This window comes from Lutjanus erythropterus, chromosome 14 (genome assembly GCF_056507025.1).
Source record: "Lutjanus erythropterus isolate fLutEry1 chromosome 14, fLutEry1.hap2, whole genome shotgun sequence".
Classification (NCBI taxonomy): Eukaryota; Metazoa; Chordata; class Actinopteri; order Lutjaniformes; family Lutjanidae; genus Lutjanus; species Lutjanus erythropterus.
In genome coordinates this window covers 25023175-25044768 of record NC_139330.1, presented here as the reverse complement: position 1 = coordinate 25044768, position 21594 = coordinate 25023175, and the positions used below count along the sequence as shown (strand labels likewise).

General features: G+C 40.1%; 1 protein-coding gene across 20 annotated transcripts in view; it reads left to right on the top strand.

Moving 5' to 3' along the window:
- Positions 1 to 2763: 2763 nt before the first annotated feature.
- The window catches only part of camk2g2 (calcium/calmodulin-dependent protein kinase (CaM kinase) II gamma 2), a 76102-nt gene continuing 57271 nt past the window's right edge, over positions 2764 to 21594 (top strand). For all 20 annotated transcript variants that reach the window (XM_084736462.1, XM_084736461.1, XM_084736458.1 and 17 more), the window contains exons 1-2: positions 2764 to 2949; positions 5249 to 5343. In XM_084736462.1, the coding sequence (XP_084592588.1) occupies positions 2885 to 2949; positions 5249 to 5343 (160 nt within the window). In that variant the 5' untranslated portion in view covers positions 2764 to 2884. The remainder of the gene's footprint in view (positions 2950 to 5248; positions 5344 to 21594) is intronic.

Sequence of the window (21594 nt, the reverse complement as noted above, 5' to 3'; positions counted from 1 at the left end):
TGCTTCAGCTTCATCAGCAGTCAAGAAAGTATGCTTTATTTCTTTAGCTATAAATATTGGAATGTGATCTGCATACCTAAACCTAATCTATATTAGCCTAATCTATAATCTAACAGGATGTAAATATTTCTGTCACTTCCTGTAGATTCTCTGAAGGCTGCTACAATCTGTCTGACGTGACTGTAGCTTTTTGTTACCACCTCCTGCTGCGGCCGATCTCGTCTACTTTTCAGCAAATTAATCTCGAACGAGCCTATTGCCTTTGTTGGTCAGGCTGGTTAGGTTTATACATGAGGAGTTATTGAGTAGGGTTAGGATAAGAATATCAGGGGAAGCCAATCATGTTCATGACTTTGCAGCCCAATGTAAAATAGTTCACTGCCTAATAAATGTCTTTTTTTTTCAAGGTAAAATTTCACATTTTAGAGTGTCCATTTATTGTGTAAGTCACACCTGTGCAACTCTGACAGGGATTTTAACAAATTTGAAAAGGGTCTTCTACTTCAACTAATGAAAAATGGGAGCAAAACAAGAGCTGCATTTATAATTTTGAGTATAGACCCATATAGCAAGAATTTGCACTTGATGTATCAACTGCAGGTGTCTGTTACATAAGATATCAATAAGATTTTTTCCATTGAATATGATTTATAAAATGGTTTACACTAGGTGGAAAACAGTAAAATAAGTCCAAATAGTGAATCATTTTTGTCCCCTGGTGGCACATTTCAAGTGATGACTGATTCCCTTTTTTGGGAGACCCAGTTTAGGCACTGAACACCAGAATATAGTGGGCATGCAGCTCATTGCTCTGTGCCAATATTAAAATATTGCGGCATCACATCTCAGTACATGACTTGGTCGTCGACGGATGCTGTTCTTATCGGCTGCTCTGGTGTCAGCTCTACATTTGTGCATATAGATCGAAGATGTAAGAGAGAAATGTTGGAACTGAATCTGGATCTGCAGCTCCTGGTACAGCAGAAAAGATCTCGCGTGGCTTACATCCCACCTCCACCACTTCTGCCAGAGAGGAGACAGCAGACAGATGTCTCACTCTGACATTATTTCTGGTTTGAGAAAACATCAAAACAAAACACAGCAGGAAAACATTGACAATTGTCCCCTTCCAATTTACAGAGGATATGTCTGTCATGTCATGGTGCAAGTCATCTGCGTGGTACCTAAAACCTACCCCCCAAAAAACTGAGGTACATTTAACAAAGAGACTGTGTAAGAACATATATCTGATTTTTCTGTGAAAAATCAAAATCCACCCAGAAAATAACAAAATACAAATTCCCACAGGTAGAAGGGGTCAATATTAAAGGACCAGTATGCAGGATTTAGTGGCATCTAGCAGTGAGGTTGCAGATTGCAAACAACTCACCTCTCCCTCCCTCTTCTGAGTGTACATGAAATTCTGCAGTGGCTGTGAAATACGCAAATGGCTGTAGCTCGAGTCAGTGTTTGGTTTGTCAATTCTGGGCTACTGTAGAGATGTGCCTGTGCAACATGGTAGACGAGGATCCACCTCTGTACATATAAGTGGCTCATTCTAAGGTAACGGAAACACAGCAATTCTTATTTTCAGGCGATTATACAGTATTGAAAAAAAGCTTATTACAGGACTATTGAAAACATGAAAACACCAAATTAAAGCTCCTGCACACATGCTTCACCCACACCTGTGTTTTCACATAAAATGAAATGAATATCTCAACAACTCTTGGATGGATTGTGACTCAATTTCATACAGGCATTTTTTTCTCTTTAACAAAGCAAAGATGCTCTGTGCACACACTACTATATTAATATACCTATTTCTCCACCTACCTGTATAGTTTTATGTTCATTTTTATACATTTTATAGACTTGACTTTTGCAATATTTGCTCTTTATGTTTATTTTCTCTTAGGCTACTATGCTTATTAATATGCGCCAAAATACCATAGCAAATTCCTTGTGAAAACCTATGATTCTGATTTACCAGCCTCTGTTAAGTATGTTGATTGGCAGCCATATTGATATGAAATACCAGGGAAAACACAGGAGTTACCAATGATAATAATTAAGGTCCAGTCCCATTTAGTGTAACTAAGCCTTTCCAGTGAGCCAGAATGGACAATAGCAGCCGTGACCGTGACTCTGCTTGACCTGAATATAATGAAAACTTAATCAGTCTCATTGTTAATACCTGTGTTTACTCCACTTTTTCATGTCAAAATGTTTTTTGTGAAAAGGGTCTATTGTTCTTGGAACTGTCTTTAAGTACACTGAGAGCAAATTAAAAGCAAAAGTAAAATTCCTCACATGTATACAGATGATTGGCAAATAAAACTGAATAGATAGATAGACAAAATATGTTACTGCAGCAAGTTATCAGGCATAGCACAGAGACAGTAAATACTCATATACATGTTAACACCAGAAAAGAAAAATAAACTCAACAAATAAGGAAAAGAATAAAAACTGCTCAATGCATAGTTTAAAGAATTCCTTCTCTATAAATATTATTATTATTATTGTTATTATTATTATTATTATTATTATTATAGGGAAATATCTATAGAATATAACGCAGTTTTAGGTGTTTAACATGCATTTTTGCAAACCAGTTTTCATTTTCATTTCTTTTTCCTGTCTCCTTGTTAATATTCAGAGTGACTCATCTTCAAAATAGAGGATCTTCGTTACTACAGCTCGACTCCCCTCTCTCCTCCTCCCCCCCTCCTCCCTCCCACTCTCTGCTCCTCTCCCTGAGCAGCTCGAGCCTCTCTTCCCCCTCTCTGCCTTCACGAGCTCTCCTCCCGAAACCTGCGCGAGCGAGGCGGCCACTGAAGCGCGAGGCGACTCCCCCCCTCTCCCCGTCACTTCAGTCAACATGGCTACAGTGGTGACCTCGACCAGATTCACAGACGAATACCAGCTGTACGAGGAACTCGGAAAGTAAGCGACCGTCACCAGCACCACCACTGCTGCTGCTGCTCTTGTTGCATTCAGTCATATGTGTGTGTTTGTGCGCGCGCGCGCGTGTGTTTGCACGTTTTTCTCCTCTGCTGCTGCTGCCATTGTGCGCGTTTACTTCAGTGTTGACAAGGCAGGAGAGGAGAGGAGAGGGGGCTGTCAAAAAACAGGGAAGGGAAGGAAAACCACCTCAGCAACAATAAGCTGCAGGCAGGTTCATGTTAGCGCTACAGACGTTTGTATTTAATCCCGAATGCGTAATTAAAGGTGTATCGCACCATTGTTTCTGTCTTCGTGACAGAAAAGGTGTGAAACATCCGCGTCTGTGAGCAACTTGTTTGTCAATTTATCTGCAGGTAGCACGCGTCGAAAACTCGCGTGCACGGACCCATTGCTTGGTGGCATCCCCCGAGCTCCTGTTCAATCATTCAGCTCTGTTTTTGTGCATTTCTGAGCAGACTGCAGGGCTACTGTATGTGTCAAGCCACATAAAAAAAAAAGAAGAAGTCAAGGCTTTGCTGTAAACAAGACTGTGACGGTTGCACATTTACCCTGCTGCACTCAGGATTAAAACATGAGAGGACACATAGGCTACAGTGTATATCCTGCATGGCTACAAAGCCACTTTGTAACATCTAATCTCTGCGTGTGGCTAATAGAGCTGCTCCACCTACCAATGAGCATGAGTTTAAAGGAGGCGTCTGTGCAAAAATGCAGCCAACCTGAGAAGACACAGTTAAAAGAAAAATGTGTAGATGTACAGTCAGTGTTGATGGTAAAGGTAATATATTCCTCAGTGTGTGCTATATTGAGTTGCGAGATCTTCCGCTCAGAAGCTGTGGTAATATTGCCTACATGTACCATGATACATTGCTCATGAGCTTCTGATACCCCTGACCATGTATGTATCACCACTCTAGCCTATAACTATTACTTTTCTATGGCTGAAACTAGGGCTGTGTAAAGTTTTTCTTACCATGGTGCAAAGCAACATATTCCCGTGGGATGGCAGTTTATTGCCGATTGCCTGAACTTTATCGAAAAATGCTGCCATAGGTGACTGTGGAGTGACTGTGTTGCTCACAGCAGAGCAGAAATTTACCATATCTTTGCTTGGCCGGCTACATTGTCACCATCTCGCCAGTGAAGTGCTGTTTAGCGCTCATGTGTGTCAGTGAGCGCTTGTGTGTAGAGTTGGCGAACACGGATTGTCAGATAGCGTTGCTTTTGTTGGCACTGCAGTATGTAAAAAGGGCAGGGTTAAATGAAACTGTAAACTAACGGCAAGAATACATTTTCTTCCATTGTTTACACACCACAGGACTTATTTAGAGACTGGATACGGAAGTGGCAAAACAAAGACATGTGACTGGTTTAAGCATTTCCAAGTCATTGGAGTGCTGAAAACAGATGAGGTCAGCTCAGATGTGATTTGAACCACCTCATGCCCAACACGCAATGACAAGTGTCAGACGTCTGTTTCTAGCTTCACATCACTGGCTTCTATTGAAGATGACTCTGTAGTCATTTATTCATTTTTCCATGGTGAAAACAGTTGTTGTTGTTAGCATGTTGTTGGCCACCCACTGGCAGTCCGAAGATGCCTTGGGTTGAATCTCTTGACTAATCACAGGTTGTGTTTCTGACTGTTCAGTATGCGACATAGATGATCATTAGGTGTATTAATAGATCAATGCGTTGATCTCAACATGAAATTTGACCTTTCAAAATAAAAATTGCGATGATGATTGTAACGAGCTCAACTCCACATACCCATCCAGTGATATCACTGTGACATCGCTGGTTGCAGGAAGAACAACTGATGTTGCAGCAGGAGAGCTCCATTTTCTCTGTCAATATAGCACATGCTGAGGAATCTGTTGCTTCATTTGACTAAATTTACCATCAACACTGGACATTCACATGAAAAAAATGCAGAATTTTCCCTTTAAATATTAATTCTACCTTTGAATGTTCTCATTCAGCTATACTCATGTTTCTCCCTTTGAGCTAATGACCAGCCGTCGCCCTCCTATGTTAGACTCCAGTAGCCAGGACCTCTTCTCACATCTCATACACAGAATATCAGACTGCATTAAATATGCATGTGACTTTCTTTCCCCTCTCTTTTAAGGTGTGTGATTAATACATGCCTTTAGTGTGAGACAAGTTCAGCGCACAGCCATGCACTTTCCCCCGTTACACACACACACACAGTTTTGTTATGTTTGAAGTGGCTTGACTGATGTGCCATCTGAGTTATCGATTTCTTCTGCTCCAGGGGTGCCTTCTCAGTCGTTCGCCGATGCGTCAAGAAGTCCACCGGCCAGGAGTATGCTGCTAAAATTATTAACACAAAAAAGCTCTCAGCCAGAGGTAAGTGCAGCCGATATCCATTGTGTAGCTCAGTTTTACAGTCAAGGGGCAGTATGAATTTATACGAACTGAAAGCTGACAACGGTAGGCTGCTATAGCTGCTCAGTGAAGCTGCAGGTTTGTTCGTTTATTTCCTTAAGAGCAGTGATCCAGGCGCTCTGTCCTGTCCTTGTCAGCGGAGATTCCTGAAAAGCTGGAGGCCACTTGGCAGAGCTTAGCTGTTGCGGTTTGAAGTTGTACAGTGAGGTTTAGTAGGCTTTGGCAGTAAGTCCACAACCATTTTTGGTTTGTTATGGTTACTGTTGGTCTCGATTGTATGTGCACCAGCTTGACCTTCAGCCCAAAATATCCTCAACTCTGACAGCAGCTCGAATGATGAGATAAAGGAATGTTCTTGGTCTTATTTTAATAGTTTTAGCCATGGTTTTTTATTTCTTTTGGTATAAACTGAACTCACGCAGACAATTGCTGAAATCTGGGAACACAGCAACCAAGACAAGACAAGTGCAAGAAACATAAGCAGTGAGAAACAAACCCCCAGGTTAACTGAACTTACAGACTGACTTCTTGGTTCAACTTTGACCTTTTGTACTGTAGTTCTGTTTGTATACGGGTTTCTTTCTCTATTTGTTTGTCCCTACGTGACATCATACATTTGAGTCATAGAGCTTAGCCTCAATTTTTCTGATAATTATAAATGGCCATTTTTGAAGGTTGTTACAAATTGTTTTCAAGGTATTCCAAGAATCCACAAAGAGTCAACTTACCATTTGAATGATTGGATATGTTTTTAAACCAGTGGATAGAAGAGGGAAAAGTTTTTAAAATACCTTGTTTTTAATCAGAGATTGCCAGGGGTTTGTTTCTCAGAAAAAGGTGCTTAGTTTGGTGGCTCTAATGTAATGACAATACATGAGAGGCATAAATTGGGGTTAAAGGTAAAATATGCAGAATTGTTCGTAAACATGCCATTCAAAAGTTGGCCCCTCCTCCTCAATAAATGAGAGAGGCAGAGAGTGAATGGACCTGTGTTAGTGAGAACAAAGCACTAAATGAGAAAAATAAAGCATTTATTTCCCATTACTTCGCAGTGGTTACAACCTCAAGCACAAATAAACACACCCACATCTTCGTACAACGCTGGATTTTGTGTGAATACAGACAAAGCAAATGGTCATTCTGTGCTGTGGCTTTTCAGTCTACGCTGCCTGTGTATATATCTCTCACTGTAGCTCTCACAGACAGAGACAGCAGTACAACCAATAGTCCTGACCTCACAGCCTGCCTGCTGTTACTGGCTGGGAGCTAAGAGGCCCAGAAACAAGTATAACAAATTAGGGCTGAACAAAAATTTTATCGCAGTATGGCCAATTGCAGTTTGCAGATTACAGCAACATTTGTTAAAGGCAAAATATATGTAAAAATACCATTTTACATTAAATGTTGAGTTGCTGAGATGCCCTGGCCTGAATATTCATATTCCACATACTTAAGAAAACATTTTTTGAGTTTGGTACAGATCCTCGCAAAAATCACACCATAATCATTTAATGTTGTTTAATGAAAATGAGAACTATTATGTAAAACCTAATTATTTCTTCTTATAACACAAATAACATCACAATTGCAACATCAGTGAAAATATTTACAGTAACATAATAATTACAAAATTGCAGTGTCTGCAAATATAGCGACCACCCAGGGTTGGGCGATGTCTACTGGATTGGCATACGAGGATGTCTGCAATTAAACATCGCAATGGACGATGATATTGTTGTTGGGGTGTGAGGCCTATGAAGCTTAAAACAAAATTAGCTGGTTAAATATATGGAGGAAGCTAAGCTAAGAAAGCAACAGCACAAATAATAATGGCATCATTGAAAGAAACACACCAACAGCAGCCCATCAGGAGTTTGCCTAACTGGGCAGATTTAGTAAGAAAATAAACGGGACGTAATACAGCAGTGACCAACAACTCCTGCCTTACGGCAACTCTGAGAGGCCACACTGCTTCAAATACTTAAGACTTTAAAATTATAATATTACCATGGTAGAGAGCTCAGTGATTGATGACTGTCAGTCATCACAATGGACAATGGTGTCATCAGTTGGCCCAAGTGATTCATTTTTAATTGGTCTATACATTGTTTAATAGGAAAATCCTGCATAGTTTACCTTTAAATTTTCCTTTGCAGGGTAGAATCATTACCAAATAGGGTTGTCATTTTTTGTTTAAACTTTATTTCCTTTTTTTTAAACTAACCTTTTTTTTTAAGTTCAATTGAATTCATGTAATTTGTTCACACAGTTGAATGCAACCCATGGAGCCATGTAAGAAACACACTTGCCTATCCTAAATCAATAGATGGTAATGACAGAAACATTTGATAAAATGTTGTACGATTTTCAATTTGTGGACTGCTGTTGTTAGCCATTGTATGCTAATGCTGCCCATGTATTTTTTCCTGTCCTCCTTGTTTTTTGAGCATGTGTGTAAACTCTGCCGGCTCTCTTGCCTGACAAGCTAACATTACAAGGCAGTTGTGTTTTACATAGTCAGCAAACACCCTGGAGCTGGAGTACACAACATGGCCAGCTGCACAAATACAGTGACTATTTTAAATTTGAATAAATTACCACATATCGAATATTTAATATTTTCCCACATTTGAATGGTAGCTAGAATTTCAAATATAGTGACACAGTGGTATAACCAACATTTCCAGTGCTCTTTCTTTTGTTTTTATTTCTCAACAAAGTAGTTTAGCTAATCTAGATAAACTTGTCTTATCGTCCAACTGCTTTTGTGTCTTGATCCATCAAACTTTGTTGTGATGCTACTGTGTTTCCTGATCTCTGACATGAAAGCCAAAACTACGAGTACAAGATGTCATTTGTCAGTTGTAATAACCTTTAAGTCTGTGGTCAGTTCAGAATTCTGATATTTGCAGCTACTGACAGCCTGTGTGTGTAAGCGCCTGTGTGTGTGTGTGTGTGTGTGTGTGTGTGTGTGTGTGTGTGTGTGTGTGTGTGTGTGTGTGTGTGTGTGTGTGTGTGTGTGTGTGTGTGCATGCATGCAGCAGTTTAACACATGTTGAAATACGACCACCTGTGCTTCAGTATTTGTGGCAGATTTGTTGTCATTGTCATTAGTCTGCCTGTTACACTAAGCGTGTGTGTGTGTCATAGCATCCCTTCTGCTGTGTAGCTGAATCCAAGCATTTCTGTCTGTTGATCATTTTGGTTGTCACACACGTTTGTGTTTGCACATGTATCACAGTGGTCTGTCACTGTATCTCTTTTTGTCTTGGTGTGTAAACAGACTCGGTTTGTGCGAAGTGTCAGACCAGGCCACCAAAAGGTTGAGTGATGATCTGAGCTGCAGATCAAGGCCAGTTCTGGACTGATTGGGCAGCTCTTTTCTCAGGGGATGCAGGCTGAATGGCTCTCTCTCCCTCTTTCCCTTTGCCTGTCTCCATTGCTCTCAAACACCCCCAACAGTGTCATTTTATGTGTTGTTTTCTCCCTTCTTCCTCCCCCTCCCTCCCTTCTCTGTAAACAAAAGATTGATTTGAGGAAAGATCTTAAAAACCCTTCTCACCAGGCGATTTGATCTAGTGTGTGTGTGTGTGTGTGTGTGTGTGTGTGTGTGTGTGTGTGTGTGTGTGTGTGTGTGTGTGTGTGTGTGTGTGTGTGTGTGTGTGTGTGTATTGTGTGGAGGGCTGTATTGGCAGTGGTCCGGAGCTAGTAACCCGGCAACAGCAGGGGTGAAACTCTTCATCCCATAGGCTGTCTGGCAGAGAGGCCGCAATCTGTGTGTGTGTGTGTGTGTGTGTGTGTGTGTGTGTGCACGCATGTGTGTGTCTGGGTCGTGGTCACAATTGTCACGAAAACACATACACACACACACACACACACACGCACACACACACAAACACAAAGATGACTGCTCTTTTCTCACTTAAAGCACAAACAGTTGCACACATTTTCTCTCACCTACTTAGCAGTTCTCACATTTAATGCGTACGAGGCCTGTCTGCATACAGTTTCACATTGTGAAATACACACACATTAGTCTCTCCTCCAGTGCGCAGTGCCCTTAATCAGAGCTGAAATATGCTGGTGCTGCCAATGTGTTCTTCACAAACGCAAGAAGCATGATCTCCCTGCCTCAACTGCACACACGCACATCATGTCTATAGAGCTGAAAGAATGGGCACCCTTGTGTTAAAAAGTTCATCTGGTTCATTACAACAGCAGTCTTATTTTCATAGTTTAGGAAATCTGTGTCTTTCGTTCATGATAAAATAGTATTGAGTTAATTGCTGAGATCTGGGAATCAAGCATCGTGGCTAAGAATGTCAGACGAGCAGAGCAACGAAGCAGTGAGCATTTAGATGACCTGACAGATTTGACAGAGTGTAAACGGTACACTTTTTACCCAAATTGTCCACTGTAAACCTCTATCATAGTTTGCAGACTGACACTTGGTTGAGCTCTGACCCACCATGCTTTTCATAGTTTTGCACATGCACAGTTTTCTTAAGCTAACAGTATGTGGCTCCATGACATCCAAGTCACAGAGCTAAGCATTCGATCAAATTATGTCTGTCAGTTGTAAACATCCATCACAGTCTCATCAGTTTAACTGCAGCCCAGCATCTGATGGGGTAAATAGGGTAGATAGGTTAAAAAGAAAAAAAATAATTTTGTGATTATTTTGACAGATATTGTGATTGTGATATGATTCTTTTTTTTTTCATCACATTTTTGAATGAAAAAAATTAAATGGTGATGATATAACATGGAAAAAAATAATATTGCAATTTTGACAGATATTGTGACTGATGATATATATATATATGTATATATATATATATATATATATATATATATATATATATATATATATATATATATATATATATGTATACACACATATCATCATATGATGATATATATAGATGTGATTTTTGCTACATCTGCACCAAACAAACATGCTTTGGTAGTTTGATGTCTGGGGAACTTTGGAGTATCACTTGTGCTTATGTGGTGTGTGTGTGTGTGTGTGTGCGTAGGCAGGATTAAGCCCTATTCTGTGTGGCTCAGGGAGGGCACATTGCCGGTGAGGTCAGCGATTATGGCTGGGTCCTGTGGCGTCACATGCATGCGCACAGTCGCTCAGGCGGGTAGTCACACATGCGCACGTGGTCTGTCACTGTGTCTGACATTCACATGTGTAGACACAGACACATTGTTAATAACACAGTACATTTAGATAGCGTTAGTTGAATTTTATTGGCCGAGAGAAACATTTTCTATTATGGATACATTTTCTCATTATTGGACCTTGACAGTAATTTGTCTTCTAAGTCAATTAAATTTGTAGATTTTTGAAAAAATGTTATTTAAATAAAAGGTAGAGATCACAGTTAGGTGGTAGAGATTTCAGTAAAGAATGACATACAAAACTGTACTGATCACGCACAAGCAAACAGGAAAAAAAAACCTAGAAAACACCACAGGTACACACACCTTAAAAATATTAATATTTCATGATGATAGGCAAAGCTGAGTTTATATTAGAGTTGGGCAATATGTTAAAATTTTCCAAACGATCATCATCAGCCTATCCATCGGCCATTGGTGATATCTTTGTCCCCCCTCCGCCTCCTCCCGTCCTCTTGGGTCTCAGCTGGGAGGTGTGCACAAGAGGCAAATTCACTGTTACGCACACTGCATACGTTCACTACGCCCAATAGACAAAATTAACTCACAAAGTGTCTAGAAATGACATATTCCCACACTTATTTTCCATTTTAAACGGAGAAATATCTTCTGAAGTTTCTCTCGTTTACCGAACTAAGACGACCTTAATTGGCTTATTAACTCCTTGGAAAACACACTTAATTCAAACTTGACAGAAAAACATGTAAAACTTACCAAAACTGTCCACTCTTCCAACAATCACCAGCTCTGGTTTGGTCAAAATAAATCCTTAATTCACTACGCGAAAAGAGTGTAAAGAGTCTGACTCTGCAGGCTGTTTTCCTCTCACTCGTCACCCAGCTTAGCTCACTCATGGTCGGCTGAGTGGTGTGTACTGCACCGCTGGATGAATGTAGAGCAGAGCAGAGGCTGTCACTCTGCAGACTGTTACATTAGCAACATAAAATGGTAAATGTTCTACATTTTGGATAATAGGTTCCTTCATTTTCTGGTAGAGAGCCGGATGAGAAAATTGATACCAGTCTCACATTTGTCAGTTTATATTATTATATAAAATAGGGCTATATCCAGATGGTTATCTTAGCTTAGCATAAAGATTGGAAAGAGGGGAAAACAGCTATCCTGAGGAAACAAAATCCACCAACCAGCACATGTAAAGTCACTCATTAACATGTTATATCTTGTGTTTAATTTATGGAAAAAAAAAAAGTTTCCCATTTTACTGGGGCTTAGTTCTTGGCGGGTAAGTTCCTGGAGTCTCAGCTGCTCAAGGCCAAGAAATAGTTTGGCACACAGACCCCCGCAAAACAGCAGTTTTGTTCGGTGTACTTCAGAAGACACCTACTCAGATCTGTAAATGTTCCTGTGGTCCAAGGCTACTGATACTGAAAGCTACCAATACCGTAATTCTGTACTTCACAAGTGTCTCAAGCATCAGTTTACACAAGTAGATAATGACAATTATTCTTAGCCTGAGGCAGCAGAGACTAGTTGATATAAACCGTGGGAAGCAGAAGTTAAGAAGGGAAGTGTGCTCATACGCCTAAGTTACTTTTACTTTGGTGGTGGAGGGCTGCTTTTGTGCATAGTCATGAAAATAGAAGATCGTCTTCTCCTATCTTTGGCTTTTGCGATGAGCCATGACTTCTGTACGTCTCGTGTAGAGGCTAGAATCCATTTTGTACGAAGATAAAGTACCAGAAATCACTGGTCAGATTTTAAGCATACAATAAAAGGAAGCTTGGAAGATACTTTCATATCTCTTTTGTGACAGTAGGTTCATTACAGTAGCTCATCTCATTGTGTAAAAGCCAAAACTTGCACATCTATATGAATATAAGCAAGTCAGCATTTGCTTTTGCCTACTCAGCCTTCAGGTTTTCATTTATGGATCTCACTGTCATCATCACCAATCTCCTGCCTTCACTTCATTCAGTGGTGTTCATGAACCTTTTTGATATGAAGACAAGACATGGGTACACTAGCTAAAACTCTTATTTTCTGTCCATGTGTTGGACTATGAATTTACTATACTGTCATCTCCATTAGACTTAAGCATAATAAGATAACTGTGTAAGGCTTGTGGCCAGTTTTGTTACAATAAAAACCTTCCAATATCCAGCTTTTGTTGATTTGTCAAAGTCATTTATCAACTGCTAAACTGTAGCGTTTGACAAAGCACTCCAGGTACAAAAAAATTAGGGTGACTACTGTGTTTCCACTCACATGGCCTGAGAAAATGTTCACAGTTACCAGATTTATGTTGGAAAAAGTATACATGTTCCAGCTTTGTTGTGAGTTGCTACTTCTCCCAGTAAATGTTTACATTTACTGTGTTTCACATTAACCAAACATTACAGCATGTTATCTTTCACTTCTTTCGTGTCCGAAACTCAGGTTTTCTCTTATGAAAAGGACACTGTATGAGTAAAATCTTGGTGGTTGCTGAAACTATGATGAACTAATTAGACTAGTCCTTAGTGCCTCCAGAATTGGTGCTGTCTTGACAAAATATAAAGTCGTGAAAGCGTGTTGCTACAGGTACAAAGATAAGATACAACCTAGGAAGGCCGGTTTGATTATTGTATTCATGAGTAATACTGCACAGTAGTTTATTGGACTAGGTGGCAGGTTTGACAACTCTGGAAATGTGTCATGATGACAGTCATGTTATCCTCTGTTCTACAGTTGCAAGGTAGATGAATTAGGTCATTCACATTATTAGAAATGCATACTTGCTTGTATTGATTTACTAATGTAGACCATTTCCAGATGGCATTGCATTACATAATTTTCGTGGTTTAATTATGAATCATTTTTGTAATTGATTGATCCAGCAATCATTTTGTCAGTTAAACAATTAATCCTGTGATCTGTAAGATGTCATAATAATAAAAAAAATGTATATCACCATCTCCCAGAACCCAAGGCAATGTTTGTTTTGTCTGAATAACAAACCAAAACTCACAGATATTCATTATTCTATCAAAGATGAGGAAAAACAGAAAATTCTCACATTTGTAATGTTTAAATTGATGTAAGTTTGTTATAAAATGACTTTGGCGATTAATCAATTATCAAAATTTCTGGCCATTAATTTTCTGTTGATCGACTAATCATCCCAGCTCTAGATTTATTTGTAGAGGTTACTAGTCATTAGTGACCACCATCTCTTTAGTAAATTGTTCTGAAACAAAGCACCCAGCCAAAGTGACCCTGTACTACCCGTGTCATTTTTAATAATGTTACTTAAAGTTGAAATGTTTGGCCATTAATCTAAAAAAAATGGAAACGGTTTTGATATTTGGTTAATGGTTTTGGTAATTTTTCAAGCCAAAAAGCCAAAAACAGTCTGGATCCAGCTTCTCAAATGTGAATATTTGCTGCTTTCCTCAGCAGTTAATTGAGTTCAGTCTCAGGATTGAATGTAGGTCACCCACGTTTTGGCAGCGCTCAGATCCCAATACACAATCATTGTAGTTTTGTGTGTAAAATTGGAGAAAATATAGTTGAGGTGTAAAAATATGCTTCGGGTGGCGTTAACCTGTGTACAGACCCATGCTGTTGCGTGGCCTGTGTAAACAGTTGGATTGATTAAAATTAGAGCGTATCTGTAACATCAGACGAGCGTGAGATGCACGACTGCATGACACGGCTGAAAGGCTTTCTGTGCAGATGCTGTAACACCCACAGGAAACACTGTTGACAATGTGATCCATCTCAACGGTGTTTCATGTTATTTTTAGCTGCAATTATGTGTCACGTATTGTGTCGGACTGTGAAGTGAGTGTATTTTTACCCTCTTATTAGGTAAGGCCTTGTGATGTCAGCGAAAGGGGGGGTGGGCTGGCGGCACTCGTCCTGCTGTTGAATTATTGAGGTGCAAGGCTGCTCTGCTCTCACTGAACATGGACAAGAGCTGATGAGTGGACCCTCACACTCTGTTTCACTGCCTCCTTTCTTCATCTGATTTTCTTTCATGTGTCTCATTTCTCCCTTCAGCCACCATTCCCTTCCTTTTTTGTCTTTGCCTCTCTTTTGCCTCTTCCTCCCTCTTTCTAGTCATCTGCTTCCCTCTCCCCTCTCTGCAAGGCTGTCACATCGCAGGCCATGCAGGCAGACGATGTGTGTGTGTGTGTGTGTGTGTGTGTGTGTGTGTGTGTGTGTGTGTGTGTGTGTGTGTTCAGGCTTTTGGTGGGCTTCTAGTGCACTCGCTGGAGGCTGATTGGCGGAGGGCAGATAAACGTAGCAGCGCAGCGCGGTGAATGTTTAATGGGACCAACTGTGAATATTTGATGAGAGTGAGAGAGTGAGGGAGTCATATATGGAAAGAAAAAGATGTAGATATGGAAAGAGAGGGTGAGACAGTCAGGCTTATATGCTTCAAAGCAGAAATAGTGCATTGTAACACATGCATGTTGTAAGTTCCCATGGCATGCAAACCTTCCTCTTTACTGATCGAGGCTTTGAAACAACACTGTGTGTGTGTGTGTGTGTGTGTGTGTGTGTGTGTGTGTGTGTGTGTGTGTGTGTGTGTGTTTTGTGTGTCTTGAGGTTTAGTGTGTTTTTCGAAGACTCTCCTCTTGTCATATTCATCTTGCCCTCTTTTTCTCTCTTTATCTGCTCATCATTATACCCCCTGTCCAAAGCATATGGCATCATTTGGGAGCCAACTTGAATAAAATTTTCATTTGCCATATAGTGCTGGACAAGGACAGGGGATGCTGATTGAGTTATTAATAATAAAAGATGCCCACTACAGTTTCCCAAACCTCAAATTGACATATTCTCGTTCTTGTTTTGTCTGAGGAGCCAGTGAATGTTTGGCATTTGTGTTTAAAAATGACTTTAACTTCTTGATAATAAAAGTAACTGCAGATTAATTTCCTGTTGTTTCAGGTTTCCCAGTGAAGTGTATGACCTGGTTATCACAAATTGCTTGTTTTGTACAACCAACAACCCATTACTACAATGGACAGATCTCTTTTTATTGGGTTTTAGTGGTTTTGTTTAGTGGCTGTGTTTGTGTGTGTGTGTGTGTGTGTGTGTGCGTGTGTGTGCATGTATATATTTGTATATGGAAGATTGATAATTTTATTTCAACATTAGGCTCACTGTGATTTTGTCGGCCTTCAAGTTGGGAAGCAAAAACTGACACCGTTACCTATTTTTCTTTCAAGGATGGGTGAGTTGACAGGTGTGCATCGAAAGTCTGTGCAGCTGTGCATGCCCTGCATCCTCTCCAGTCCTTGACACCTTAGGCCCAAAGTCAGGTGGTATGCATCTCAACACCACTAGGCCACAAGGTCACTGTTTCATTCACACTTCTGTGCTCTAGATTGACAGAAATGTATTCAGCAACTATTCTGACAATCAGTTTATAATTTTAGTCACTTTTCAAGCGAAAATGCCAAACATTCTCCAAAATTAGCTGTATTAGATGTCTGTGTACATGGAACTATTATATCTATTATTATTACTATTTGTTACCATTAACTAATACAAGACGATTGTAAAACTGTTGCATGAAAGGAATATTACACTCGAGGACATGCTGCCATACTGATTATCAGCACGGCTGTGATTATCTTCAGCACTCAGCCTGCAGCTTCATGCCTACCAAATCATAGCCATGCTGATACTCAGTACAGCACTCCCTCTTGTGTGATATTTTTTAAGAGCAACCCAACTATGTTCACATCCATTCTGCTCATCATGCATGGAAACTATCAAGTTAGTTTCAAAGAGAACGGCTGCCTGCCAGCACTTCATTGGATTACATTACAGTAGAGAATCTCAGGTGTCTGTGCATGTGTGTGCTCCCCTGTCGGTTGTTATTCTGTCGTGTGTGTGTGTGTGTGTGTGTGTCGTACAGGAGGTCTCGTTGGTTTGTCCCTCTTCTGACAGTGGCGGTAGATTTGTTCATGTGTAAAGCTCGAGGAACGTCCTTGACTGAAAGCCTGCCTCACATAATATTGCACAGACTGGAGTGTGCAGATGCTCATACTGTTATTTCTATTCTTCCACAAATAAACCTTTATGTTATGCAAGAAACTTACTCACTACTGAGCATCTTTACCAGGTTCCTTTTTACAAATTCTTATGTTATTGCCTCTCTAATTCACTTAGAGCCAAAAGCTGAGTAATTGATAAGTTGATTGCCTAAGAAAACAGATTTCACACACACACACACACACACACACACACACACACACATGCACAGGCTCACACACAGACACGCACCAGACTCATATTTAGTTGTGAGATGGGTGCAGTAATTTCAGTTTACAGGTAAGTAAGTTGCTTCTTTCTAAAGACGTTTTTATTGAGATTATTTATTGCGGCAGTTGGAAGATTGAAAAGGCAATAAAACAGGTTACACACATGGGAAAAGTATCCAGCAATAATGTCTGTGACTGTGTATGTGTGTCTGTCCGTGTGTGACAATGACATCACTTTATGTTGGCAGCGCTCTCACCTTAACTGACTTTTTTCAAATTTTACTCTCTGTTCTTTTCTCTTTCTACCTCACTGCCTCAGAGAATTTTCACCTTCTGTTCTGTTGCAGCTGTTTCACATGTGTACAAATTCACTACTTGCTGTGTGAGTTAAAGGTAAAGCTAATCTTTTAAGTTTGGTTAAAGATAGTTTCGTGACTAACCTGTTTGATTCATTTGGGCTGGTGTGAAAACAGTATCAAACTCTGAATGCATGAAAAAAATAACTAAAAGAAGGAATTAAGGAAGATGTTAAGGAGGGAAGGAAGGAAGGGGTTAAGTAAGTAAAGAGATAGGGAAGGAAGGAGAAAAGTAAAAAAGAGAGAAGATGGGTAATGGGGTAAGAAAGGACAGGGTTAGGTCAGGTAGTAAGGAAGGAGTTAGGGAAATAATGAGGTAAGTAAGTAATGAAAGAAGTAAAGAAGGACACAAGGAGGTAAGGAGAAAAGTAGGTAAGTAACTAATGAAGGAAGGAAAGGGGATGGAAGTAAGTAGGTAATGAAGGTCGGAAGGAGGTAAGGAAGTAAGGGGATGAGTAAGAAGGAGATAAGGAAGTGAGGACAGAAATAAGGAGGGTAATAAGGAGGTTATGAAGTATAACTATAGCCATGTCAGGCTGTGTGTGTATGTGTGTGTCTGTGGCCCTCCATTCTTTTCAGACATGCCAGGAATAATCCCCTCGTGATCACACACTCGCTGTCATGCTGTCAGTCAATCAGCTTGTCTCCATGGTAACAGCTAGTTTACATTCATCATATTCTTCACACCTGACAGCCAAGATTACAATAAGTTGGTCACCATGTTCGCTTCACGTCATGTACGATGAACAGTAACACAGTGCCACCAGAGTCACCATGTTAGTCTGAAGTCCTTTAGCCTGAGGAAACCCATTCAGAGTGTCTGGCTGTCAATCAGACAAATTGATGTTTTCCAGGAAATGTCTCTGAAAGATTTGACTTTTGGTTTACTTTGATTTTTAGAGCTTTAATCTGACAGCAGTCGTTGAAGTGAAAGCTTCCACGTCAGGGATTCAATTCACAGCTGGTGGTGAGAGTAGAGGGAAAGTAAAAAGTATCTCTCAGGCCTCTGCCAGTCATAAGTGTTAGTTGTCTCAGAGTTGGTGAGCTGCGGTATGTTGTGTTTGTTCTCTACTAGTCTGTCTTGGGGAGTTATGCTACGCCTATGAAAAGACTTTTATAAAGTCTATTGTGGCTCCAGACGGAGCCGTGTGAGATCTGATAAATGCCTCAAATGATGTCATGTAAGTTGACGTCAGTGGGGGCCAAAGACCTCAAGTTTGAAAATGATTAAAAACAAAAAAAGGAATCCGGTCAGGTCTGGTGTCTCCACTGCCTCACTTGGGTGGCAACCTAGCAGGTTGCTCCTCAGATTTAATCAGTTATACCTGCAGCTGCAAAGTCTCTGGACAGCACTGACTTTGTTGTCAGTTTTACTAACTACAGTGACGAACAACATGCTGTACTGCTTCTTGGATTTTTCAGTGGTATTATTCTATTCTATTATATCTGGTCAGTGAGGCTTTGTTCGCTTATGTCCTCCACCATTTTTGTGCATTACCTTAGATTACTGTCAGGTTAATAGGAAATGCAGTAGGTCAAGCTGATAGTGAAAGAGCACCATTTGCTGCACCACGAGGCGAGCTACTTCAGACTGTGTTGCACCTTCCTGGGTAGGTGAAGTTGAATTTGTGAAGCTTTCTGAGTCGTGGGAACAGCAGAGAAGTTAAGTCAACCTGAAAATATTTTAGGTCTAGGAGAGAGCAGAGTTTCTGAATACTTCAGCCAGTTATGGCTGTTTTAATATTTCATTTATTTTTATACTGCCAAAGCAAACTTTATTATTATGAACTACATATTTCTAAACACTGCTCTTTCTGCCTCATTGAGCCTCTTTCATCACACACTCTCTTGCTCTCATTTCACTCAGTAATCTCCTTTTTAGAGGTTGTTATTTTTTCATCCAGGCTACAGGCAGTTCTGTTTACAACATGTCACTTTGCATAGCTGATCATTTTATTGGTGTGTGCTTTTGCCTGTTCATTTTACCCGATGCGAACTAGATTTATTATATAACCCAAACCAGGAAACCACGCTAACATCACAGCTTGGCTCTAAATGTAAAGAAACACAAACACAAAACATAGTGATCTGTGTAAATATTTGTTCACCTTTTGTAGTCATTATCTCCATTTAACACTATGGCTTCTTTGCACAAGGCTGCTGTATTCCCAAGAGGAGGATGTTTGACCAGCCACACACAATCCACACACAAACCCACACACACACACACACACACACACACACACACACACACACACACACACACACACACACACACACACACACACACACACACACACACACGATTTATTGTTCTCTTTTCTGTTTGATACTTTGTCAGTTATGTCTGTTTTATAGTAGTTTCACCTGAACGGTATACGCCTGCCTGCAGGCTCTTGGCCAACTTAAAATCATTTGATAATCCCATTTGAAAACCACTCTGCAGCTCTAACAACAGTTGGTAGTATCCCTATAAATTTGTTCAATGGAATCGAGTGTGGGGCTACATCATTTGGTTGAAGTGTGTACTCCTGTTGACTGGCACACCACCAACATAGTTGCGTGTGTGTCTGCTTCCAAGGTTACAATCAAAACAGCCTTTCATAATAAAAGTCTTCTCACAATGATGCCATTCAGCCTGCTGCCTTGACACACTTTTGTGCTGGTGTGGGCGATGCAGGTTCTGTGAAGTCTTCAGTGGAATGAAACACAACCTCCACTTGATCACCAGCGAATTGTAATTACAAAATGAGCTGCCACAATAACAGGGGAGTTTGATGTCAGCACTTTTTTTTAATGATCCAGGACTAGGATCATTTAAAGCCCTATTCGCACAGGACTAGTATTACCTGCCTGGGGAACTCTTGATTTAGAAATTACCCCCAACGTCTCAGTGTCGTGCGGCACATTGGCACGGCATAAGTGAAGTCTGTATTTACTAGAATTTACTGACATTATCCCCTGGATATGATGTCAAGGCTCTCTTGTCTGATGTTAAGCCTGTTGAAAGATAGAAAAAAGTTCCTTGCTGCATGCTACCATGCATGTCATCCATCTCATCATCTTTCAAAATTTTGATTTGTACTTGATCTTTTTTGAGAATGGGCTTACATGCTTTCTAGTGAGATGAGCCTCTTGAATTTGCACCCAAAATCTTTACTTATGACCTCTGTGTTTAGCAAAATATAGTAGGTAATTTGCAGTGGCATTTTTACTTTACAGTACAAATTATCGACCTGGCAGGTGGCACACAAGATTAAGATCACAACCACACAGATAGAATTACTAAATAAATTTGTCCTGTAAACGGGGCTTTTGATGAAATAGGTGTAACTTCCATAATATTTTTCTCATCAGTTGGCTAAAATTAAGTCAAGTGAAGCTAGGTTAAGTTAATATTTATGTAAATATATATTTAATGAATCCAGTACTTACCATTTTGAGTGAAAATATACCTAAACAATGATTATTTCAATCACTGGCAGGCGGCTGTGATATACTGTACATGTAACCAGAATAATCCATTCCAACCTGTCCAACTATTAAAAAAAAACACTCCTCGAAGGAAAGTGTGGTAACAACACACACAGCTCATTGTGTAAACAAAGTGTTTTAAGCCTGACCTGTGCTCAAACCCTGACAACATATTTGCACATACAACAACCTGGACTTGTTCCACAAGCTCCAAAATAAACATCGAACATCATGGATGTAGTTTGATAGAATGGTAGGGTCAGCCTGGCAAATGTAAAGTAACGTCATTATTTGCTTTTGAGGAGGATTATCTCATACACACTATCACAGCTCAGCTGTCCGACATGATCTACAACAGCTGTCACTCTTTACTCAGCTTTACTGGTTGCATTAATTTTTTTCTACTGTGGATGTGTGTTACTTCATGTAAAAAGGACTGGATCATCTTTACACACAGTGGAGGTCTTTGCTCCTTCTCTCAGGGAATAACTAAGAGATAAAACGGTGTGTGTGTGTATTTGTTTGATCAGCTCTCAGAGCTGGTCATTGTCAGGGTTGAAGCATGTCTCTCAGGACAAGCTGCTCATCAGTGATTAGTTATCACCACACGGGGATCAAGGCTGCACTCTGACACATCAAGGCTGGGAACCCTAGCAGTGTTATTTATGTGCTGAATAAAGGTGCCACTGTTTGCCTCCAGATCTATTCTTAGTACTAATTTGGGTGTCATCATCACACATCTTTTGAACAGTCCTCCAGTGAGTTGCTCGTCTCGATTGCGTTGGAAAAACTACTGTCATACCTTAAATTATCCAGTAAAACTCAGTATTCAAATACTTCCAGCACAAACAAGTATAGGTTGGTTGTTAATAGAAGCCAAAAACAAAACAAAAACAAAAACCTTCGAGATGAAAGTATCTGTACTGAGTTCATATAGTGAATATTACGTAGTGCACATTTCCACTTGACAG